This window comes from Myotis brandtii, unplaced genomic scaffold (genome assembly GCF_000412655.1).
Source record: "Myotis brandtii unplaced genomic scaffold, ASM41265v1 scaffold430, whole genome shotgun sequence".
NCBI classification, from domain to species: Eukaryota; Metazoa; Chordata; class Mammalia; order Chiroptera; family Vespertilionidae; genus Myotis; species Myotis brandtii.
In genome coordinates this window covers 970,859-997,510 of record NW_005366456.1, presented here as the reverse complement: position 1 = coordinate 997,510, position 26,652 = coordinate 970,859, and the positions used below count along the sequence as shown (strand labels likewise).

At 42.0% G+C, this 26,652-nt stretch overlaps 1 protein-coding gene across 2 annotated transcripts in view; it reads left to right on the top strand.

The window, feature by feature from the left end:
• Nucleotides 1–26,652, top strand: part of SYNPR (synaptoporin) — a 279,096-nt gene that overhangs the window by 95,099 nt on the left and 157,345 nt on the right. Inside the window, exon 1 of one of the 2 annotated variants that reach the window (XM_014546129.1) lies at nt 15,137–15,270. The exons of the other annotated variant lie outside the window; for it this stretch is intronic. Coding sequence (XP_014401615.1) covers nt 15,199–15,270 — 72 coding nt within the window. The 5' untranslated portion in view covers nt 15,137–15,198. Of the gene's footprint in view, nt 1–15,136; nt 15,271–26,652 lie in introns of those variants that run through there. 2 annotated transcript variants of the gene reach the window in all.

Here is a 26,652-nt window from a genome sequence, read left to right as displayed (position 1 = left end):
AGTGCACAAATTTTTGTGCACCGGGCCCCTATTCTATATATATAAAAGCCTAAGTGGCTGGCCGACCAGCCAACTGTCTGACTGTCTGTTAGCTATGACCAGCACTGGCCACCAGGGGGCAGATGATCAATGCCGGAATGGAAGCATGGAACAGACTGATGAATCTCAGAGGGAAGGGGTGGGGGAAGGGTAGGAAGAGATTAACCAAAGATCTTATATGCATACTAGAGGCCCGGTGCATGGATTCATGTCCAGTGGACTCCCTTGCCTGGCCTGCGGGGATCGGGCCAAAACTGGCTCTCCGATATCCCCTGAGGGGTCCTGGATTGCGAAAGGGCACAGGCCAGGCCAAGGGACCCACCAGTGCACGAATCTGTGCACCGGGCCTCTAGTTTCTTTATAATAAACTTCCCAAAGTGTCTCTTTGTGACTCATAATATGTGAATTGATTCTAGTGTTTCTCCAGAAGGGCACACACATTTTCAGTGCTGCTGGCAGAATATGTGTAGTAATAACAACATAACCAAATGGCTGGCTTCTGTGTGTGGGGTGGTGGTTGTGTGCCAGGCACTGTGCTAAACACTTTACACACAATATCTTGTGTGAACCTCACAACAGTCCTGTGCAATAGGTACAATGATGATGCCTATTTCCAGATGGAGATGGTGAGATTCAGAGAATCAGAGAGGCTAAGCAAGTTGCCTAGGGTTACACAGCTCCTCAGTGTTGCCTTTCCATTACATGTGAAGTAAAATAACAATAATTAGCAACATCGCATGTTTAATGTATACTGAGTATTGTATGTACACACAGTATATTATATATTATGTCTATATTATCTCTTTCAGTGTATGTAGAGTTATCACTATAACTTTAGCTGCATTGGGTGTCGTACTTCAAATTTTCTTTTTTCTTCTTTTTTTCTTATTTAGTGGGTACAAAATTGTCCATTGGGATTTACAATTTTTTCTTTTAGTTAATTGTAAAGATGAGCATCTTTCCTGTTTTACAACTTGAATTAAAACCCTAGAGATGCATTGAGTCTATCTAATGCCCAGCTCCCTGTGTTACGTAATCTCTCTTTACCTCAATTTTCTCATCTCTTGTGAGGATTAAATGAGCAGAAAAGCATGTCGAGCATTTGAGCAGTTTCCGGCCACACTAAGCAGCCTGTGAGGAGGGCCGTCACCTGATGAGGAATAACCACACAAGCATAACCCACCATTTACATTTGAACTCCTGCTCAGAGGGACCAGCTACTGCTGGTTGCGTCCTTGCCTCCCTGGGGTGACTCCACCTGCACTCTGGGCAGTCCCTTGTGTGACGTCAGCTCCACAACTAACTCCTTCTGGAGCTGGCATGACCCCAAGGACCCCAACTGCCCTTCAATTCAGTGATTAAGCTCATCACAAGGCTTCCCAAGACCTTTTTCTAAGAAAAGCTATTAACCTAAAAATGAAATTTTGAGGGCTCCCTTTCTGACAAAACAAGCTTTATAGAAGTACAGTCAATCCTGAGGAAGAAAATTACAAAGCCAACTCTGGGAAAGTCAGTATCTAATATCTAGAGCAGTAGTTCTCAACCTTCTGGCCCTTTAAATACAGTTCCTCATGTTGTGACCCAACCATAAAATTATTTTCGTTGCTACTTCATAATTGTAATGTTGCTACTGTTATGAATCATAATGTAAATATCTGATATGCAGGATGGTCTTAGGCGACCCCTGTGAAAGGGTCGTTCTACCGCCAAAGGGGTCGAGACCCACAGGTTGAGAACCGCTGGTCTAGAGGGATGGAGAAGTTTCCAATCACTCCTTCCCCAGACGGCCAAAATCAGTGTCGCTTCAGTTTCTCATTTGGAAACTATAAGTTCAGATATGGCCTCTGTTCAGCCACCATCTTCATTCCAAGATTGACAACATCCTTTTTCCCTAACTTGTCAAGAACACTCCTGCGTAAGTCTCTGAAAAGATGTGTCATGGCTGGCCGAGTTCTCCCTCCAACTCAGGGACCATCAAAACTCAAAACTTGACAAAAAGGCAAACAGTAAAATGTAAATATTTCATGCTTGTGTCTTATTTTGCTTTACTTCCAGTGGGAACTTTCTGCTGTAATTTCAGGCTTCTCTAGGGAATATTCTGAAGGGAAGAGTCTGAAGCCTTAAGGACTTGAGCATTGAGATATGTGCATGGGTCAGCGTTGGACAGAGAGAGAAGAGAAAGGCCTCCTGGGTGACCAGGCAGCCAGAGTAATAGTCTCTGCATTGCTTACTGAGACCCGGAGCCAACCACCTAACCCAGTAGTTGGCAAACTCATTAGTCAACAGAGCCAAATATCAACAGTACAACGATTGAAATTTATTTTGAGAGCCAAATTTTTTAAACTTAAACTATATAGGTAGGTACATTGTTATTAACTTAATTAGGGTACTCCTAAGGCTTAGGAAGAGCCACACTCAAGGGGCCAAAGAGCCCCATGTGGCTCGCGAGCCGCAGTTTGCCGACCATAGAGTCCTAACCTAACTCCAGATCATAGGTCTAGAAAATGAGAGAGTTAATTCAAATTGCTAGTTTTTTAAACTTTTAGTGCAGCAGAGCCTTTTAAGAAAATCTTGGTTGGAACTCTGATATATAAAACAGAATTCTAGCTACTTTGGTTAAAATAGATCTGAGGGACCCAAAGCACTACCTATTTGGCTTCTATTTCACTTTTTTTTCTCTTCCTCTCCTCCCCTCCAGCCCCTTCCTATTCTCCTCTCTCTAGCAGCTTCCAAGGCACCTTTGAATAACTCTTGGGCCTCGAGGATCACAGTTCCAAAGTCACTGCTTTCAGCGATTCCTTACTAGCTCTGAAGGTCCAGGGTGTCAGGAGCCAGGTCAGCACGAAGTGCTTGGCCATCTAGCATGTCGTAGAGAAAAGCCTGTCAACTGGGGAATTAGGTGGATGGTTTCCAATCCCAGCTCTGCCCTGACTAGCTGTAGGACTTGGGACAAGTCAGTTACCTTTACAGAAATCCTTTTCTCATCTCAGGAAGATGATAGCTTCCTATGAATATGGTAATTGCCATGAGCGATGTTCAAGAGATATTAATTCTCTTCTGTATCCCGAGAATTGCCTTTGAAGAAAATAAAAAGTGACATGGAGACAGGCATTCAGATAGCTTCAGCAAAGACATAATTTTGGGGTATGTAACATACTCAGAACATAATGGAAAACAGCATCTCCCATTATTCACAGGGGTGGCAGAGGAGGGAGGGGCTGCTCACTGTTCCGAGAAGATGTGATTAAGGAGAGAGGTGAACATTTTCTTAGAAAACCTGAGGAAAAAAAAAAAGAATCAAGGGACCAATTTGCTTTTGGGAATACGACTCACCCCAAATTTGATTACTTTTCATCACCTTCTGTAAATGAATTCAACTCCCTTCTGTAAGGACTCCACAGTTCAAAAGATGACAGAGTGACTGCATCATTGAAATCTGGGGGAAGTGTCTTAGAAGTGCCTTAAGAAAAGATCTTGAATTAGTGGTAAATCAACTGGAATCTTAGGCTCCATTAACAGAAGCCCATTCTCACGACAAAGATGGGCTCTTTCCTCTCTGCTACTTCAGGCACCCAGGAGGTAGTGCATTTGAATGTGACCACTTTAGAGTATACTCTCAGAGGAAACCATCAGCTGGTAGCCACTAAGTGATGAGGGAATGAAAACCACATTCTGTGAGGAATGATTGAAGGGACTGGAGAACCAATAGAAGAAACAAGGAAGAAACTAAGACACTTTTGGGCTAGGGAACAGAAACACATGGCTGCTGTCAGGGTGGGAAAAGTCGCATCAGGACCTACAGCCAGAATCAGATACACAATGTTGGAGGAATTTCTCCAGCCTGACACCATTCAGCTCGAGATCTGAGTCCTGGAGGAGACCATGGACTGGTCAGCTTAGTGTACAAGGGCTGCTGCCCCGAGAGTAAAGAGGATCTAGCTGTGGTGGACCAGAACATCATGCCAACCCTTCCCTGACTTCCCAGGAGCAGAATTAAACATCCACGTCTTTGCCATGTGACTTTGTAGTTCCTCACACTAAAGTTTCTTCTGTTGCATCTTGACTTTGTTTGTAGTCAACTATGTAACTTGCTTTGGCCAATTGAGGTAGAAGTGAAAGTGTGTCAGTTCTTAGTCTAGGCCTTAAAAGGTTTCCCATATTGTTGCTCATTCTTTTGTGATTCTGCCATTTTCATGAGAAGAAAATGCCTAACCCACTCTGTTGTTCAGTGGAAATAAATCACACGAAGCAGAACCATGTAGCTGTGCCAACCCTCAACTCACTTCTGAGGAAGAATGAGTGAGCTCAGCCAGGGTCTTCAGAGCATCCCAGCTGACCAGTAGATGGATGCATGAGGAAAAGAATGCTAATACTTAGATGCGAATAAGATTTTTGGAGCTCCTACACAGCAATAGCTTGCTTTCTCAGTGAGATGCAGTGTACTGGTTATCTATTGCTGCATAACAAATTACCTCAAAACTTTAAGGCTTAGCCCTAACCAGTTTGGCTCAGTGGATAGAGCGTCGGCCTGCGGACTGAAGGGTCCCAGGTTCGATTCCAGTCAAGGGCATGTACCTTGGTTGTGGGCACCCCCAGTAGGGGGTATGCAGAAGGAAGCTGATCGGTGTTTCTCTCTCATCAATGTTTCTAACTATCCCTCTCCCTTCCTCTCTGTAAAAAATCAATAAAATATATTTAAAAAAACTTTAAGGCTTAAAAGAATAATAAATACAGGCCGAGGCAAAAGAAGTTTTACAGTTGTGAGTACCCAAAACACAGTTTATTGTTGTGTCATTATTTATCAGTTACTGTATTATTTTCCACATGAACAACTGTAACCTACTTTTGTCCCACCCTGTACTCATTATGTGGGTGGGGAATCTAGCAGCAGCTTAGCTGAGAGGGTCTGCCTTGGGCTTTCACATGAGGCTACAGTCCAGGTGGCAGGCAGGGCTACTATTACCTAAAGAACTGGATGGTTCACTCCCAGATGGCTTATTCACCTGGATGGCGAGTAGGAACTGTCTGTTGGCTGAATGCTTCATTCCCTTGCACATGGACTTCTCCATAGGCTGCTTGTGTGTTCTCAGGACAAGGCAGCTGGCATCCTCCACAGCGAGAGATTTCCTAAGGAAGAGATTAAGGGAGAAGCTACAGTGCCTTTTATGAGATGGTCTGGGGAGCCACACACCATCTTTGTTGCAACCTTCTATCTGAGGAGAGTCACTAAGTTCAGCCCACCCTCACAGAGAGGAGACTCAGAGCCTGCCATTCAAAAGTAGGCGTGTCAAGGAATTGGTGACATATTTTAAAACCACCACAGGCAGGTACCAGATCAAGTGATCATTGAACTGAACATAATGGAAGAGAGGTAGTTTCCCAAAATAAAATAAGGTAATTCCCCCCAATAACATATTTGAGTAATTTCCCAAAATAAAATGCTGTGGGAAGTAGAAGTAGAAGCAGAGTCGTCAAAAAATTAAAATAAAATAAATAGAAAAGGAGGAACTCTCCACTTGAAGTAGGCTTAGACTCATTTGGTGCGGCCCAAGGGAAAGGCCAGGGCCAGCGGGGTAAGAGCTAGAGTAAGACAGAATGGCTTGATGTATGTGATGGGAGAGCCTGAGACTGTCCAGAAGGAAAGCAAAATTGGTGGTAGAGTGGCCAATGGGAGAGACAAGGTGGGGGTGCAGGAACTAGATGTAATACACACAAAAGGTTTAAACATGCTGCTGCCTAAAAAGGCTCCATTTTGAGAGGCAGAGGTTTATAAAACCCACAGTGCTTGAAACCTATAGTGCAGATGGATAAAAGAAGAGAGAGATGGAATTCATGTACTCATAAAGGTATTATGAGGAAATCTGTTAAGGGAGTTACAAGTGAAAAAAACAAAGCAAGTACCAAAGAAGATAATTGGATTTGCTGATGAGTGGCCTGCAGGTGTGCACTCAACAGACTGGCCACGGATCAAATAGATGCTTGATGAGAGCCATTCAGTTAAGAGCATGCGATCATCGTCGTCAATGAGAAGTAAGAAGAAAAGGGTGGTGATGCTCATCATGTTTACTGCCAAGTAGAACTGTATCACGGTGAGGGTGAGGCCAGGAAGCTCTATCCCAATCACCAGCCGTGGATGGTCAGCCCTCCCATCTCCCACCACGCTGCAGGTGAACTAGCCAAAGGACAAACAGCAAGAGGGCAGGAGAAAACGCAATAAAGCCTTGTTATCTGAGCACGGACTTAGCCAACTTGTCTGTGCAAAGTTTGAATGTCATTAACTGCAGACTTTTAGAGAGTCATGCACCTAGCCCAGAGGAGAAGACATCCTGTGGATCAGATTAGTGACAGAACGAAAGCTATTCATTCTGTTCCGAAGGACAGCACATACCTGGTGCTGAGCCTGTGTTCATGTGGGCATCACTAGTTGACTGCCCTCTCTTGCAAAGTCTGAGCGTAGCCTTGGGAATCCTCATGGGAATGAAATGGTGCTCGAAACATCTGCTACCAGTGGGTCAGAGCAGCAGTGCCGTTGAGCCCGATTTGCACTTGCTAGGGTCAGCCTCCGAGAGTTGAGGAACTGGCCAGCAGGAGACGAAGGACAGCAGTGTCCTTGGCAAGGGGACACCTAGAGAACCAAGTATTCTCCAGTCCGCTGATCCTCAGAGGCACAGATTGCTCCCCTGAAACAAAGAGGTTCCTGCTTTTCATTGTTAATTTCATGTTTTCAAGCCTATCTGCCCACAAAGGAAGAGCACCATTGCAGAAGAAGGGACCCTACTGTCCCCAGTGAAGATGGAGTCAGAAGCGGGGAGAGGGTTTGAAGAAGACCACTTTCTAGATCAGGTAATCTTTGCATTTAGGGCTGGATAATGTTGTTGTAAGGGCTATCCCTGGCACTGTGGGATACTTAGCAGCATCGTACTCTCTAAAAGCCAGATATCTGTGACAATAAATTGTCTCCAGACACTGTAAAATTTCCCAGGGTAGAGGTGGTGGGAATGTGGTTTCGAATCTACCCCCATTGAGAACCACTGCTCTAAGGGATAAACACAACAGAGTAGAAAGAGTAGAAATCCAACATGAATTCCAGTTTCTCTCTCTTAAAAAAAAAAAAGCTAGTATTGCCATAGCCAGATAGCTCAGTTGGTTAGAGACTTGTCAAGGTTGTGGGTTTGATTCCCATTCAGCGCACATACGAGAAGCAACCATTGAATGCATAAATAAGTGGAACAACAAAATCGATGTCTCCCTGTCTTTCCCTCTTTTCTCTTTCTCTCTAAAATCAATCAATAAAACAAAATAATATTTTATAACTCAGTGGCCATGATGATAAGAACCCGGAGGAATTATAGAAATTCTGTCCTTTTACCATTTTATGTATAATACCACCGTTTTTTATAGCAAAACCTTAACAGGAAAAAGAGCCAGCCTCTTCGTGGGCCTATCTGGGGTGACCCTTCCCATTGTAACTGCGAGATAGCGGACGCAGGTGGGGTATGGAGTGTGCACTCACTGAAGGAGAGGGGGAGAAGTGGGCCTCAGGCTTAGGTCAGTCACACCTACAAGTCTTTGCTCTAGCCATGCCTCTGCCTGGAGCTTTCTTCCCTCAGCTTTGGGTATGGCTAGGTTTTTATTTGTTTGTTTTTTTATCAAACAGGGCTCAGTTCTAATGTCACCATTTCATAGACCACCCAACTGAAGATAGTGTGCCCCTTCAGTCATGCCGATCCCATTATACTGTTGCATTTTCTTTATAATAATCTCTGAATTCGTTTTCTTAGTTTTAGGATATGCTTATTTTATATCTCTAGACACGCACCAGAGTATGAGCTCAACTGGAGCAAGGATCTACTCCTTTTCACTTATTGCTGTATCCCTATGCTTGGTACCGAGTGGCAGCTCAAGGGATATTTGTTGCACAAAAGCATGGTGTCCTTGACATATTCATTACAATTTACACTTGTGATGGTAACACAAATGTGGAAGTACAGGGGGCTTGTGGGAGCACACAGCATGGAGACCCTGCATGTCCCATCACATGAAGGAAAAGCTTTTCTAGAAAAGTGGCCTCAAATATGAGACCATAATTCTCTGGCTGGGAGAAGAGACCAAAACATGGGAGGTATACAGGTATATATAGTTTCCCCCAAAATGTACACACACTTTGAACAATTATTAATTACAATGGGTTAAATCTGAAAAGAAACATCAATTGTGCCATCAGCTGTTAAAGTATGTATATGGTTTTGGGGGGACACCCTGTATATATACTTTATCAATGTGTACATTAACACATTTAGTCCTCGCAATAACCCCATGAAGTGGGTACATTTGTTGGACCACCATTTACCACCATCACCATCACCATTTAACAAATGGGAAAACAGGTACCCAGAGGCTAAGCTAACTTGTTCAAGGTCATACTGTGTGCAGTTTGGAGAGCCCAGGTATGGAATTGGATGTTCTAGTTTGAGAGCCCACACCCCTAACCATTACACTAATGAAGAAAGACAGAGACATAGCATGGTAAATGTCCCAGAGGAGAGAGAGGCCAGGAAGCTAGAAGGAGTCCAGGATGTATTATACAGAGAGAACAAAGAAGAGGGTGGGGTGAGTGATGAAGTAAGTCAGATAGAAAGGAGCCAGATCAGGGAAGAGCTCATCAAAAAATGAAGCATGAGCAAACGCTGGGATGGATCCATAACTGACCACAGCTCTTACATTGGAAATCCTGTAAACCATAGGATGGATTAATTTCTTGTGACCTGGTCCAATTCATCAGTTGGTAATATTTAGAAAAGTGTGCCTAGTAGCTGTTTTATCTCCAATCACCACTTATAGGGAGAACAAAAACACAGAGCCCAGGTGTTTAGCATCCTGGCTTATTTTATTTTGAAGAAAAGGCAACAGAGCATTAGTTTTGATCCTGGAATAGATGGTTTGTCCAGCTGTAGATGCTGTAGAAAGGAAGATGAATGTTAATTAGATGTCAACAGTAATTATGGTGATTATGTTTTTTGAATAGCTATTGGGAATAGCTGGATTCCCATCTAGAATGTGATGTGAATGACATTTTAATCGTTTTTAAGAGAAAAAATCAGAGCAGCCTGTTACTAAGGAAATTACAGTGAATAAAATTATAGTAAAATAGATTTCTTAACAAAGAACAAGAACAATAATAGTCACACCTGTATGTATACTATATATTGAGGGAAATCATGGAAAAATGCTTTTGAGACAGGAGCCCTTATTTAAAAGAAAACCAATTGTCTTAAATCTTTGCCTCAAGGTTTCACCAGCATGTTTTAGGATGTAAATATCTTTCTGATCTTTCTTAGAATTAGGTCAGATAACAGTTTTAATAAACATCATCTTAATGATATTTTAATTACATGCTTTTTATCTATTACAGAGACTCTGGTACTGTAATAACTTGTATGATAATCTACTTCATGAGACATTTTTATTGAATTAATTTATTTTCAATAAAAATCACAATTTGGGGTATCGATATTGAAGGCAGACATTTATCCTACTTTTATTCTGAAGGAGCCTTCCTTTTTATAAAAAAAGTCGTATGATTCTTTTAAATATGCATTTAACATATTTAATAGAAATCTCAGAGCTAAGGTAAGATTAACCTGCCCTCTCAAACCAGAATTGAGAAATCTACAGAAGGGAGAGGCATTACCCTAAATCTTTGTAATCACAAATTACAAGCCTGCAGTGGATATGAGCATGCTAGCATTTATTTAATCATTTATTCAACAAATATTTGTTGAGCACTTACCAAGTGTCACCATGAGATGAGTGGGCAGTAATCCACACCAGTATCTGGTGACCTTCCTAAGGGAAAGAACATATTTCCATCAGTATTAGAGGCTCCTACCTCAACTACTGCAACCCAAGTTGTCTCTGTCCCACCCCCTCCCAGCTGGGAAATGTGACTGACATATAATGATGAACATGACAGGCTCAGTGCCTGTTCATAGCTTCCTATGGGTGGTCTTCAGTGTTCAATGGGCAAACAGTACACAATGTGATAGATCCTCTAACATGAGAAATACATGACACTGTGAGATCATATTCATTAGGGAAGCATGTAGCACAACTTAGAAAACTTTCGCAAGAAATATTGTATAATCTGCTAGGAAGGTGTAGCAAATGCAGAGGTGAGGTACAAAGGGAAGAGCAAACGCAGAATGCTGAAGGCAAAGGTGTGCTGCACACATTCAAGGAGAGAAAAATGGTTGGGTATGGCCAGGTCATATAGGGTGGAGAAGGTTGTGTGTAGTGTTGAAGCTGGATTAGTGTTGAATCTAGATCAGTTCTGGGCCTGTGGACCATGTTAAAGACAGGACTTCAGAGCAATCAGAAGCAGATAAAGGGTGTGGAGCAAGAGAGCGAAATGATTAGATTACCTTTGAGAAGGATCCCTTAGGCTGTCATGTGGAGAGTGGTTGGTGAGGCCAAAGTTGGCCACAGGGAGAGCAGTTGGAGTCTACCTGCTGGAAGAGTCAAGGAAAGAGATAGGGGTGGCTTGTGCTAGGAGATAGAAACGAATAAATACAATTGAACCGAAGATGAAGTAATAGAATATGTAAAACTTGTTTTTGGAGCTTGAATTCTGCATTAGTGGAGAACATTTTAATATGCAGGTTTTAATAACAATGAAATAATAACAGCAATCAAATAGTAACACTTTTTGGGCATTTGCTCTATGATAGGCACTTGATTACTCTTCTCATTTCATCTTCCTAGCACCACCACGAATTAGACATATGCATGTTGTTCTTCCTGTCCCATAGAGAGAAAACTGGGAATAAGAGAAGTTGAATTTCTTACCCAGGATCACCCTGCTAGTAGTTGGCAGAGTCAGGAATTGGCAGTTGACCCCAGGGCCCATGTTCCTGCTGTGAATGAATGTTGGAGAACAATAATGGGATTCATGTAAATGCGATTCTTGAGGTATGTGGGATAAGAGTGCAGCTTTTTACCACCAATATGCTGTGTATTTGGACCAATATGTATGTATTTTCAGTGAGATTTGTTCCTTTTGCTATAGAGAAAACATAGGTTTAGGGTAAGAAAGAGAAAAAAGAAGGAAAACATTAAATGATTAATAGAAAATCATGGGCTAGGTATCCTGTACCTTCTCTATACCAGGCACTCTCCTACTTTTATTCCTCATCGTGCTGTGTGCAGACAATGTGTTATTTTTAATCTTCCAAGCATCTCGGAGGCAGGTGGTATGGTTCCATTTGATGAATTCAGAACCTGAGATGGAGAGAGGTTTAGCTTTATGCCCAAGGTCATCCGTGAGGACAGGGCAGAGCCCCACCTGGCTCCTGCTCTCTTTCCAGAGAGCATTGCTGCTTCTCACAGAGAGGAGGAAGACAGAGATGCCTGAGGCAGGTAGACATTTAGACACAAAGAAACAAGGATTACAAAAGCGGGAAAGAAGTAAGAAAGATGATCAAGTTTAGAATTTGGAATAACAGGAAGGTCTCATTAGAATAACAGGATTCTCCTCTCTTCATTTTGCCAAGTTCCTTGATATCGGGAATGGGTTCGATTAACTTCAGTGCCCCACTTTGACTCCACAGCAATTAGAAGGCAGGACAAGAACATAAGTTCCAGTCGAGATACTTTTACTGCTGGTAGAAGTGATTTGGGGCCCTTTGGATTGTCACAGAGTAGTCCAGGCTGAGTAACTGAGACTCCTAGGAATGTTAGTTGGCATCTGAATTTTCTTGGAATAGATGAGTTCTTGGACTCACAGTCTATCTGTCTTAGTCCCAGGACTGTGTAATTGGAGGACTGAAAATATCTAGCAGGTAACAAAGCACAGGCAGTTTAAATGATTTATTTACTTGCTGAGAGTTCCACATGTACCTGGTGGTGAAGCTTACAGAGTTATTTCTACTGCATCTTGGTTGCTCATGAAGAAATCACACTAACAGTCCAGGGCTGTGGCAGTAATGAACCATTGCAGGATGGACCGGGAGTGGTTCCAGAGTACTGCTGGGTCCAACTGGCTCATTTATCCCTGTGATTAGCACAGTGATTAACACAGTACCTAATTTATAGTAAACTCTCAAAAAAAATGCCTAAATTAATGTAGGATAGCAAGAGTGATGAGCAACTTAGCCTATATAATAAAAGTGTAGTATGCAAATTGTCCCCTCGACTGGGAGTTGTCCAGGAGTTTGACCAGGGGGTGAGGCTGGCCAGGGGAAGGGAGGGAGGCCTCGGTCGGCAGCCAGCAGCTGCTAGGGACCCTACCAGTGCACGCCTTTCTTGCACTGGGCCTCTAGTTTATGTATAATAAAGGGGCGACATAGAATAGTGGCCAAGCCTATGAATGTTGAGCTCAGTTTGCCTGGGTTAAAAGCACTCTGGTACATCTTTGACATTTAGCTCTCTTACCTTCCACTTTCCCATATATAAAATGGAGAAAATACTGTTGTAAGGTATTCCACTTAAAGTGCTTAATAGGGACTGATGTATAGGAAGTACTCAGTAAGTGTTAGCTGTTACTTATCTATCAGCATCAATAACTTACAAGCAGAGTGCCTTACTTTGTAATCTTATATCATTTCCCAAAGATATCTTTGCTCAAGAGATAAAGAAATACACACCCAGAAATCATTCCTTTGAGAGGTGCAATCCAGTCTTGTTTGGGAGCAAGACAAATAGTGGAGTGAGTAGAAAGGGTACTAGAAGTTGGACTATAACCCAGAGCGGTGTTTCCGCTTTCCCATCCAAGCACAGTTGCTAGGGCTCTGCCTTCTACACCACCTGTTGACATTGACGGCCTGCCTTGCAGAAGGTTAGAGTGCCCAGGTACGTTTGAAGGGTGAGAATGCCCACTTGGGTGGGGCTCAACAAAAATCCTAGACATACTGAAGGCATCTTTGTATTGATAAGTTCACAGGTGTCTTTAGAAAACTAACATGGCTCCTCAGTGTGTGGACATGTAGTGCTCACTCAAGTGGCAGTGGGAGGACTCAGGTTCTGGCATGACTTCCCTGGGGCTACTCACAGAGAGCCCTCATCACCATGCTGACTCTGCCTCCACTCCTCTTCATGAGGGCTCTCCCTATGACCCAACCAACCTCTCCCAAGATGCTAGCCCCCTATTCTCTTCCTCTCTTACCTACCCCACAGAGCAGGTCTTTTCTGCCTACAGATTGATTGGCCTGTAGCTTTCTTTCTTCTTGAGCTCATAGAATCACAGCCTAAACCCTAAATCTCTTATTTATTCCTCACGGCCTTCCATTTTGATTCTCAAAGCCCGTTCTTCTAGGGATAAAACTCCTGGTACATCAAAGGCCATGGCTATCGACGCCATTGTTTCTGATGTGGGCTTCAACAATGTACTTTGGAATTCGGAAATACTAAACATCCATTTTTTGGTTCTCCTTCCATTTCTGCTCTAACCGCTCCAGTTCTTCTTGAAGCAATGTGATGCTTCTGACTGACAGGAGGAGGCTGCGGACCAAGGAGGGGACAGAAGGGCAGAGGTTGATGCCTCAGGATCCTATCTTGCTGTGTCACATCCACTCGTGAATCCTATTTTCGAGTGTCAGCAAGTTGGCTCGGTCTTGGACACATTGCTCACACTGATCCCGGGGCTTTCTGGCTTGCCCCTATGAAGATATAAAGTGACGATTGTGCTAATGAGGTTCTCCTGAAATTCACACTCCTTCTTCATATCGTTCATTGTAAGAATTTTCCAATGTTTAAATACCGTTCCTAAGATATGTATTGGGTGCTTACTATGTGTGTCTCATTTAGTCTTCACAATGACCCTAGGAGGTAGATGCTAGTATTGTCTTTATTTTACAGATGAGGAAACTGAGATGCAGAAAAGTGGAAGCCATTGTTTTTGCTATTTGTCATGTAATTTCAGCTCCCCCTTTGAGCACTGATGCCCCCTTGGAGTTAAGTGTGCCCATATGGTTTGCTTTGGTAAATAAAAAATGAGTGGAAGTGGTAGAAGTGGTACATGTCCCTTCTGGACAGAAGCTCTAGGAGCCACTGCACAATTCAGCATGCTCTCTTTCCCTGAGTCTCAGTGATGTCCAGGTACTGAAAACTCCATTTGCTTGCAACCTGGAATAAAGGTGACATGGAAAGAGCCCTGTCTTCCCTTAGGGGACAGGTAACAACACATAAGAAGGAAAACATTGTTGTTTTAAGCCACCAGGTTGGGATAGTTGTTTGTAAGCACAACTTAATCTTGCTCACCCCAATTAATACAGAAGTCATTCATTCATGCAATTATTTATCCATTTATTTAGTCAACTAACAATTATTGTGTGCCAGATGTGGGCTAGGTACTACCATATCTTAGTGCAAGTCATTATACCTGCTTTTATAGCCTCTGTAACTTGTCTGCCAAAGTCATACACTTAAGTAAGTTGAATTCGGTTTTAACAATCTTACAGGTGCTGGGTCTGATCTATCTCAGACAGCATAGCAGGCTAAATTCCTTATGCGTTGTCAGCTCAGTTGTGATGGGCAATGTGAACTGGCCAAGCCTCACCACCAAGGAGAGGTTGAACAAGATGCCAAAATGTTGACAGTGATTTATGGGGTGGGCGTCAGCCATGTTTTCTGGATGACCAGCATTACTAAATACCATGTTATGTTTGTTGGATTTCTCCATTTGATGGGTTCCCCTTCCTCAATGTAGGAACCTGAAAACTCACTTCCACCCTTCTTTGCAGCTAAACAGGCAAGTGTCCCTTCTTCACTGATCAGATTCACCCTCTAGACTCTGGTTCAGAAATGAGCAATCTGAGGGAAAAGGCTTGCTGCCGAGTGCTGTGTGCTGGGGGAAGCAGGGGCCCCTGGCTCTAAGGACAGTGATGGCAGAGCTGAGTGCCTGGCACACAGGGGCATCTGTAATGAGGCTGCAGTGCTACAAGGAGCTCAGTCAATAGTACCAGTGCTGGGAGGGAGCAGCAGTCTTCTTATCAGGCTCATTCGGGAACATGACTTGGGGATTATTTCTGAAATCTGGCATTAGCCCAGTTCTCTAAACCTCTCAATAAATCTGTGAGCTACCTGCTCTCCTTTAATGAACGTGTTTTCTGCTTAACCACCCACCGTCAGTTCTGCTTCTTGCAAGTAAGAACCCCAACTGATGGAATGTGGAGTCTGAGTCAGAAAAGTTTTGAGCCAGATCTTGGGAAAAGAGAACAGCAAATGTCTAACCTAAAGGTGAGTGGGTGGGTAGAGAATTAAAGTCTGAGAAATCTGAAATCAAAGGTGGTAAGGGCTGAAAATGAGGTGAGCTTCAGCACCACCTTGGACATATTGGTGTGGCAGCATCCATCTTCAGGCCCTTGTCCTATTAGATGTGGTTGCTCAGTCATAACATATTTACAGAGCGCCTACGACATGCCTAGCCAACGGGGCATGTAATGATGAATAAGCTAGACAGTACTTCCAGCAGTTTTATGTAATGGAAAGTCTTATCATAATCAAATGATCACCACAATGAACAAATACATAATTATGAATTGATAATAAAAGAAGTTGTATTCTAAGTGCATATGATAGAATGACATGACCAAGTGTGGAAGATCAGGAAGCCTTCTTAGAAAGTGGTTTGGAGCTGATGACTGAAGGATAAGAGAAGCAGGGGGCAGGAGAGAGCAGAAGAGCATTCCAGAGATGTGAACAGCGTGTGCAGACTGGAGACTGGACGCAGCACATTTGAAGAACTGTAGAGCTGATGAGATTGAAGTGAAGGGAAAGGCGAGAATGGAGTGACATAAGGCTGCAGTGGTAGTGGGGAGTCAGGGAAGCTCATGCAGAGCCTGGGAGCTCTATTAAGGATTCTGATTTCTTTCCCTAAAATCAATAGGTCATTGAGGAATTTTAAGCCTGGCAATTTCACTGTTAGATTTGCATTCTGAAATGCTATACTGACTACAGTGGGGTCAAAGGATGGGGTAGGAGAGTGGAATGAATACAAAAAAGTAGATTAGGGGGCTATTGCAATAGTCCAGGCACAGTTGGGTTACTAGATCAGGCTCGAGCATTGGCAGGAGAGATAAAGGGGGGTAGGGCGATAGGAGAAATGGAGAGGAGAAAGTCCATGAACTTCACAAGTGAAATATGGAATGTGTGGTGACTTCTACTTTTCTGATTTGGGCAACTTATGCAAGGGCCATTGGGATAACATCAAATGGGGCAGGAAAGGAGTTGGGATGATATCTTCAGTCTTGTACATACTGAGATTAGGGTGTCTCTATAGCATTTAAGAGAAGACAATAAGTAGACAGTTGGATATGAGGGTCTAAAGCTCTATGGGGAGTTTTGTGCTAGAGATGTCTCTCGATTGACCTTAAAAATGAATCTTGTGAAGCTGGAATCTGACTAAATCCAGATTGAAGAAACACAAGTTTGGTACATTCATCCATTTATTCAATGCAGTTCTATCAAATATGTGCCTTGCAAAAACCCTGGGGATACAGAGTCAAGAAGGGGACACTGACCAGGAGGAGCTCATGGTGTAGAGCAGCGGTTCTCAACCTGTGGGTCACCAACCTGTGGGTAGCGACCCCTTTGGGGGTCGAATGACCCTTTCACAGCGGTTGCCTAAGACCATCGGAAAACACATATATAATTACATATTGTTTTTGTGATTAATCACTATGCTTTAATTATGTTCAATTTGTAACAATGAAAATACATCCTGCATATCAGATATTTACATTACGATTCATAACAGTAGCAAAATTACAGTTATGAAGTAGCAACGAAAATAATTTTATGGTTGGGGGTCACCACAACATGAGGAACTGTATTAAAGGGTCATGGCATTAGGAAGGTTGAGAACCACTGGTGTAGAGGAACACACAAACAATACATTGTTAGTAATGGAACCATGCATAGGCTTCCATTAAAAGGCACATTTTGGAGTATTTTTTAGGGTGAAGGTATAGATATGAGTTGTGTTTGAGGAAGGGGGGATAGTACTGCCAAGGCTCAGGGACAGTATGGAACAGTACATCATTCACAAGGAATCGCCAATATCAGTTATGGCTGGAGCAGGAAATTGGGGACTGCGTAGTAGTTGATGGGGCTACAGATTTAAGCAGAAGGCTGGTATTAGCAATCCTATAAGCACTTTGAACTTTAACCAGGGATATTTTGTGCCAATCCCTTCTGGCCTGCAAAGTTACAATTGAGAAATCAGCTGACAGTCTTACAACAACCTCTCTTGTAGCTAACTAACTGCTTTTCTCTTGCTGCTTTTAAGATTCTCTCTTTGTCTTTAACCTTTGGCATTTTAATTATGATGTGTCTTGCTGTGGGCCTCTTTGCATTCATCTTGTTTGGAACTCCCTGTGCTTCCTGGACTGGTATGTCTATTTCCTTCACCAGGTTGGGGAAATTTTCAGTCCTCATTTTTTTCAAACATGTTTGCTGTTCCTTGTGCTCTCTCTCTTCTCTTCCTGGTACGTCTAAAATGTAAAGTACAACATAGGGAATCTGGTCAATGATATTGTAATAACTATGTATGGTGAGAGGTGGGTACTAGACTTCTCAGGGAATCACTTTGTAAGTTGTATAAATATCTAACCCACTATGCTGTACTCTTGAAATTTATATAATGTTGCATGTCAACTGTAGCTGGAAAGTTTTGAAATTAAAAAAAAAAAAGATTCCCTGGAATCACTGAGGCATTTTATGCAGTGGGAGAATGAAGTCAGATTTGAGTTTCATGCAGATAGATAACTCTGCTGGAGTCATGGTGGATGGCTTTAATGAAGATCAATATCCAATATCCAGGCTTGCTATCTGCAGAATTTTAGTAGGTGGACTTTACATTTGTTAGTGCCTGTAGGGTTCCAGGTGTTCATGTCATTATCTTATCTCATTTGAAGTACTGCGCTGGGAAATGCTACAAATCACTGTGCTCTTATACTTTATCCTTTTCATGGTTGGATTAGATAATGAGCTCAAGCGGCGTTGGTTTGCTCACTTGTTAGAAGCCGTCAAATAACCTTCCTCATTAAGGAACATTTTCCTTTAACAAAGCAAATTTGAACCAGATACAGTGTGTCTTTAATCTCTCTTTAATTGAAATGCATTACCTTCAATCACATTCCATGGCTCACCATGTCTTAACTATAGGTGACTTGAGCCAAAATGGTCTTTTATCTTTCTGCCACAATTTCCAAAGGCTCCGAAAGAAGCTGTCAATGAGATGTTGAGGTAAAAGTTTGGGTTTACTTGGTGTTAATTTAAATAATGAGTAAATAATTGAATTCTAAGAAGGTGTCCCTGAAGGCTTATATAATGGCTTATTTGGTCCACAAATAAAGCAAGATAGAAAAGTAAGTTTTGCTAATTAGACTAAAGCCATTTTATTTCCCTTCATTAACAAAGATGATGAGGACAAGAAATCAAGACAAGACCCTTGGAACAAACAGAGTGCTAAGTGCCACTTCAGCAGGGAAAGCTATACACACTTAAGCTAGAACTTGAAATAGCAATGCTATAGGATGCTTTTGGCTTACCCCATTCAAAACCACTGTGAGCTATTGTCTGTTATGTGTAAGTTACTGGCAGTCACTGCTAATGGTGATGGCTGCTTGGGGAAGAGGGATTGGGAAGAAAAATCCCCACCAACTGTGTTTGCCTCCCAGATGGTAAAGTTTCTAGTGCTCTGGAAGAATAATGGGGGAGTTAAACATTAACAAAAGAAATGACCTGAAAGCTAGGAGCCGCCGAGCCTTCCTCCATTTATTTTCTTAGTAACGATGGAGGTGAGACTAAGAAACCCTAAGAGGAATATATATATATATGTATATACACACAAATACCTGAAACAAAAACAAAGAATCTTGGTCATTTCTTTTTCAGGCAGTAACTTGTGTGTCTTGATTGACAATCTCTGTTATGAAGCCAATATTGTGGATAAAATAATGGTTCTTAAGTGGGAACAACAGCAAAGCAGACTTACAGTGGTTTAATAATGGCTTTCTGCTGGCTGGATAGCTGAAAACTTAAAATCTAGTTGACAGTAATTAGTTTTGTGTTTCTTTTTTCTTAAAAACGTAAAACATCTTTTTTTTAAAAACCCATACACAGTAGAGACCCATTTATGAATTCCCTATTCTTTGGAGTTTTATGAGGCTGTGAATGTTACACCTTAGCCCAGGTTCCAAGTCTATTGAACTGGAAGAAATGGGAAAAGAGACTTTGCATAGCAAATCAGCCAAGAGCCTTTTCCATGGGAACAGTGATAGTGAGACGCTGCAACAAAACAAAACAAAACAAAAAAACCTACCCCTGCCTCTTCATTACTGCAATTCAGAAATATTGTGCATATTCAAATTGATCACAAAAACTTTTAAAAAAAACAACCTGCACTAATGAAAAGACTGGAAATTTTATCCACTAAATATTTTGACACAATCAAGATCTAATCCACCTGCTACTGAGTTTATTTTCTTGAAGTTAAAAGAAAATTTATTTGAGGGTGGAGAATATGTGAGTTTGATTGTTGACTGACTACATAACTTGCAACTTTTCTGCTTAGATATATGCTAATTACAACCAATATCATTTGCACATACAATGAAGTTAATTAGCTAATATGTTCTTTTTCTAAATTTAAATTCTCTATTGCTTAAAGTATTACATGTCTCCTTTTTCCCCCGTTGACCTCTCCCCAGATGCTCCCACCCTCCAGCACATGCCCTCACCCCTCCACTGTCTGTGTCCATGGGTTATGCTTATATGCATGCATACAAGTCCTTTGGTTGATCTCTTACTCACCCTCCCACCCCTCCCACCCCCACCTTCCATCTGAGGTTGCACAGTCTGTTCGATGCTTCTATGTCTCTGGACTACTTTTGTTCATCAGTTTATGTTGTTCATTATATTCCACAAATGAGTGAGATCTTGTGATATTTATCTTCCCAGAGGCTCCTTACACTATCTTCATATTTTTAGATTCTTTTTTCTTTTTGCTATTCTGATTGGGCGTTTTTTGCTTCCTCATATTCCAAATTGTTTATTTGATTCTCAGAATCCTATACTATACTATTGAATCCCTGTAAATTATTCTTTATTTCAGTTAGTGTATGCTTAATTTCTGACTGGTCCTTTTTCATGTCTTTAACATTCTCATTAAGATCCTTGAAAGTCTTATTAAGTCCCTTGAAGGACTCATTAAGATCCTTGAGTAACCATATAACCATGGCTTTGAACTCTGTATCCAGTAGTTTGCTTGGTTCCATTTATTTCATTTGTGACATGTTTCTTTGTCTCTGCATTTTGGCTGCTTCCCTGTGTTTGTTTCTATGTATTAAGTAGAGCTGCTATGTCTCCTGATATTGGTAGAATGTAGTAGGTATCCTGTAGGGCCCAGTGGCTCAGTTTCCCCAGTCATCTGAGCTGGGCACTCTAGGTGTGCCCCTGTGGGGGCTGTGTCCTGTCTTGTAGTTGAGCCTTGATTGCTGTTGATATCACTGGGAGGAATTGACCTCCAAGCCAGTTGGCTCTAAGGACCATCTGTGACTACAGTGGAAGAGCAGCTATGCAGGAGACTCCCCAATGGAGCAGGACTTGCTTCAGTGGGGCTTTGGTGCTCTCTGATTCTGCCCCTTGAGTGTGTCACTTGTGGGCGTGTAGAGTTATAATTTGGTATCATCTGAAGCTGTCCACTGGGTGCATTGGCTCTGGGACCTCCTGGGCTGTGCAAAGTCAGCCACTGCCTGGGGCCACCCAGCAGGAGCTACAGAGAGGTCTGCAGATGGCTGCTACTTGTATTGGGCTTGGAAGTGCTCATGCAAGGTCTAGCTGTGAAGCAAGGCAGGCTGGTGCTAGTGTCTGTTCTTGTGCCTTTTATTGATAGGTTTGGTGCACACTGAAGCCAGCTGCTGCTTGTTAGAGAGATTTTAGCAAAGTCTGAAGCCTGAGCCAGGACAGGCTATTTCTATGGAAAAGCTGCTGCAAACAGATTGAGTGGTGCGAGGTCTCAGGGAATCACCAGGGCAGAGCAAACAGTGTGATCCAGGCTGATGGAAACTCACATATGTCTGCCAGTCAGCTCTGTGATGGGTTTCAGCATAGAAATAATTAACCCTGCGAGTACCCATATCTGGAGAAAGCCACCCCCAAGTTCTTGCTCCAATGCCAGACAATCCAGTTTCTCCCTGTATGTCCCTGGATTCCCCAAAGCCAGTGCCCCAGTGCTGGAGGTCAGATGGATCATGCACAGTCCCTTTAAGAGGAACTGCCTGGATCTCCAGCAACTTCCAAGTCACTCAGCCACAATCCCCACTGGCTTTTACAACCTGAAGATATAGGGACTTCTCTTCCAAGCTCTGGAACCTTGGGCTGGGGGGTGGGGGGTCTGGTGTGGGACTGGGATCTCTCGCTCCTCAAAATATCCCTCCTAATTTTAAATCACCACACGTGGGTGTGGGGCCAGCCTGTTCTGCGTCTCCATCCCTCCTACCCGTGGGAGGGGGATGGGTCTGGTGTGGGGCTGTGAACCTTTGCTCCTCACCAGTGACCTCTGCTGATTTTAAAAAAGTGGCACATGTGGGTGTCAGACCAGCCTGTTCCAGGCCTCTGCCCTCCACCCCTCCTACCAGTTTCATGTGCTTTCATCTTTACTTTCCTAGTTGTAAGACTTCTATTCAGCCAGATTTCAGGCAGTTCTGAATGATGGCTGTTTTGTATTTTAGTTGTAATTTTGATGTGTCTGTGGGAGGTGACAAGTACTGGCATTTACGTACGCTGCCATCTTGGTTCTCAAGAGTTGTTTTTTTAAAAAGGGGAAAATATGTGACAGACTGTAAGTGGCAAACTTTTTCTGTAAAGGGCTGGCAGTAAGTATATTAGGTTTTGAGGGCCAGCGAGCCTCTGTCAGAACTACTCAATTCTGCCATTCTAGCACAGAAGCAGCCACAGGCAGTATGTAAACAAATGGACATGGCTGTATTCCAATAAAAACGTATTTACAAAAACAGTGTGTGGCCTGATTTGACCCACAGGCCATAGCTTTCCAACCACTGGTGTAAGTTCTAAACAGGAATAATTAAGTCCATGTTGTGCAAATGTCCTTCTAATCAACAAATAATAACTGTGATAATAATATTTGAATCTAGGTAATGCCCTTAAGGAATTAAAGTATCAGTGACCTTTTGCTGCAGCAACTTGCAACACAGTTAGTTTGATTTACTCCATATTTCCATTAAAGGAAAATTCCATCTCCAAAGGCTCCTTGGTCAATTATTTGATGACAGTTGTGAAATGAAGCTTTATGGTTTAAAGCCCTTTAAATTTGCCTGGTTCACTAAGCCACACAGGGAACTCTCAAGTACTGGAAGTTTACAAGCAGGACACAGATACACTCATTCAACCCACTGATCTTATAAGTGATCTGAAGGCAAATGTTTGGGGTGTGCACTTAACTTTACTGAGCCTCTATCCTGTTGAACTATTGGATATTACATTTCATTTCACAGGGCTATCTGCAGTAGGAATGTTGGCCTTATAGATGGTGGTATTTCATTCTACTGTATATGAGTGTGCTGATGTGTAGCAACATACATATACACATATACATGCCCATACACATACACATACACAGGATCTGTACTAACCATGCCTAAGCACAACTGTTATTGCTGTGTTCAATATCTTCCAATAATCTGGTCACAGTTGCCCAGATTTTATGTCCATGAGCCACTAAGAATTAATAGAATGCAGTCATGTGCTTCTTAATAATGGGAATATGTTAGAGAAATGCATAGTTAGGTGATTTTGTTGTGTGAACATCAGAGTGCATTTACAAAAACCTAGGCGGGATAGCCTAGTAAGCCCCTAGACTAAATGGTATAGCCTGGACCCCTGAGCTGCAAGCCTGTACAGAACAACACAAGATTAAATCAAGCACAAGAGAAACTGATGCAATCGAGAGACTCAGCAAACACAAGATGAGGCAACTGTGGTGTAACACCATGTACTAGCAACACCATGTAACACCGTTTACAGCAAACCTTTTTTTATAAGTAGTAAGAGTACACTCTAAAATAATAATTAGAAGTGTAGTAAATACATAAGCCAGTAACAAAGTCACTTATTATTATCATTATATATATATATATATGTGTGTGTGTGTGTGTGTGTATGTATATACACATATATATGTGTATATATGTATATTTATATGTATATATATATATATATATATATACACACACACACACACACACACACACATATATATATTTTTAATTGATTTCAGAGAGTAAAGGAGAGGGACAGAGAGATAGAAACATCAATGATGAGAGAGAATCACTGATTGGCTGCCTCCTGCATGCCCCCTACTGGGGATCAAGCCCGAAATCCGGGCATGCACCCTGACCAGGAATTGGCCTGTGACCTCCTAGTTCAGGGGTCCTCAAACTACAGCCCGCGGGCCACATGCAAATACAAATATTGTATTTGTTCCCGTTTTGTTTTTTTACTTCAAAATAAGGTATGTGCAGTGTGCATAGAAATTTGTTCATAGTTTTTTTTTAAACTATAGTCCGGCCCTCCAACGGTCTGAGGGACAGTGAACTGGCCCCCTGTTTAAAAAGTTTGAGGACCCCTGTCTATTTCATAGATCAACATTCAACCACTGGGCCACACCAGCCGGGCTGTGCTGTATTTTTGTATGTCTGCCAGCACAGTAGGTTTGTTTACACCAGCATCACCATAAACACCTGAGTAATGCCATGCACAGCGACTTTACGATGGCTTCGATGTCCTAGGCTGAAGATTTTTCAGCTCTACCTCCATAGTATATGTGGTCTGTTGTTGACCAAAACATGTTTATGCAACACATAAATGTATAGTAGTCCATTTAATTGAGCCTTAATAGTTTGTATGTATATTAATTTCTTCTCGGAAGGCAACATATATGTGCCTGTATACATCCTTTCCACTCGCTCTAGAGCTGCTCCTCCACATGCACCCTAAAAAGGAGCAGTCCTTCAATAGAATCTCACCTGTCAGATTCTCACTCATTCATTTCAGGCCTTGTGGGAAGGATCCCACCTGTCCCCGAGGGCTCTGTAAGTAATCTTTGGCCTGATGGCAAAGCTGCTGGACATGGCCTCAGCCACCTGCATTACGGGCCTGACCTTGACTCTGGGGTAGCTGCCTCCCTGAATCACCCCAAAAGGCAAAACTGCATAAGAATTAGACTAACTCTAACCTCCCCTATCGCTCGCACTTTGTGATACCAGATATTTAGAGCGAGAAAGTACATCCCAGGCACAGCGTTACCATCCTGCTCACACTTTGGGCTGACAGAGCGTGGCATGAGGCAGAGAACTTGAACGGAAAGCCTTGTGGGGACAGATTACCCCACAGAGTGGACACTGGCAGCCCTTGTGGCACATCAGTCTCAGGCCTGTTTAATTGGCCCATAAAATGTTAGTTTTTAAAAATTATTTCTTAATATTTAAAAGTCATAAAATGTCATAAGATTTGGATTGTCAGCTTTGTCTAGGTCCCCACATGTCCTCATTGCAATGGTCTGGAGCTGAGTAGCCGCATCCACATGAAGCCGGTAGAATATCCGCACCTTGAATACAGATGATTTTTCCAGGAAAGGCACGTGAAACTCGCCTGTGAGGGACTATAGTGAACTCTGCTTTCTAATCACAGAATAGATAACATACCACTGTAGACACCAGCTCATAAACAATAGTAGAAATAGGTTTATTTTCTCTATTGAAAGAGTCCACTTGGTGAGACTCCAATTTCTTCACATTATAACTTTCCGAAATAGCTATGATGGTTTGCATAAATTTCAAGACCATAAGTACCTAGGAATAAATCTAACAAAGGAAGTGCAAGCTCTTTATGAGAAAAAATAATTGTAAAATGTTATGATATCTAAAAGAATACAAGAAAAATGGGTTAGATATAATACACTTGCGGATGAGATGACGGTATTGTACAGATGTAAATTTTCTTCCAAGTTAAACTACAAAATTAATGTGATTCTAATTTAAAAAGCATCACAGATTTGCAGGTAAATTTACTCTCAATTTTATGTAAAGGAGTAAAATCCAGGGAAGGCCAAGATAATTCTGAAAGAGAAGATAGAAGAAGAGGAAATGTCATAACACATATGAGACTCATTGCAAAGATATAATTAAAACCGCATGGTATTGGTTCAGTAATAATCAAATACACCAGTGAATCAGAATAGAAAGTTGAGAAACAGATCGGTGCATCTATGGGAATTGCTATTCCTGACATTGAAAATCAGTGGAATAAGGATGAATTATGTGATATGTAGAGTTAAGTTAATTTGCTTTCTTTATAGAAAAACTAATTGTATTGTTACTTCTCCCCATGAAAAAACAAAATGCTTAAACTATGATAAAAAAAATAGAAAAATATCTTTATAATCTCAGGTCTTGGAGTGGTTTCTTAAAGCAAGTAATAAAAGCAAATGTTTTTTATAAAGATAAATTATTTTGACTTTATTAAATTGTAAATTTTCATATGGCAAAAGATATCTTAGACAAAGTTAAAAAACAATAACAGGCAAATAAGTTGTATTCAGAATATAGAAAGACCCCTACATTCAGTGAGGGGAAAAATACAAATAACCCAATAAAGAAATGGGCAGGAGATAAATACTAAGATGGAAGAGGATAACCCAAGTAGGCAATAAAATATGAAAATATAACCAATCTTACTAGTACTCAGAAAATTTAAATTAAGAGAAATGAAAAGATATGCCATCCAAACACTGGTTTTATTTGTAATTGCTAAAAAACCTGGAAACCACCTAAAAGTCTATTAACATTGAACAATGTATAGACAATATGTGGTATATCCATGCACTGAAAAGACAGCAACTAAGTACTAATACACAACAACATGGATGAATCTTATCATATGCTGAATGAAAAAATCTGGCCTCAAAATCAAATATACTAGTAGCCCTGCGAACAAATCCGTGCACCAGTAGCTCGCTGTCACCCTCCTGTAGCTCTCTGCCTGCTGCTCTGCCCTCCTGTAGCTCCCCACATCCCCTTCCCCCCTCATAGCTTGCTGCCCTGCCCCCTCCTGTAGCTCTCCGCTGCCCACTTGTAGTTCACTGCCCCACTCTCCTGCTGATCCGTGTTCCGGTTGTTATGCGGTTGGTTGTTATGCGGTCGGTAGGTCGGTCGTCATGCTGCAAGGCATAATGACCATTTGCATATTACATCTTTATTATATAGGATTATTATATAGGATTGGTAATGAAAAGAAGCTCAGTGGTTGGCTTCATAGTCTTCTGGTGCAGCAAATTTTGTGCAGGGGATGGTGGGATGAGTCGTCAAGGTCATCTGGTGTGCATGGATCCAACGTTTTCCATAAGTGGTGCAAATGCTCTTGGAAACTGGTGACTTAGCTATTGGACTATCTGGAAAGGTAGCCTTAACCTGTAAATGAGAAGACAAGGAGAATCTTTTTTTTTTTTTCGCCTCATGCCCTGACGTACAACCAGCGGCCACCACTGCTCACTTTCTCTATCGGGTACTACTTCCCAAACATTTTTTGTTTTTAATCCTC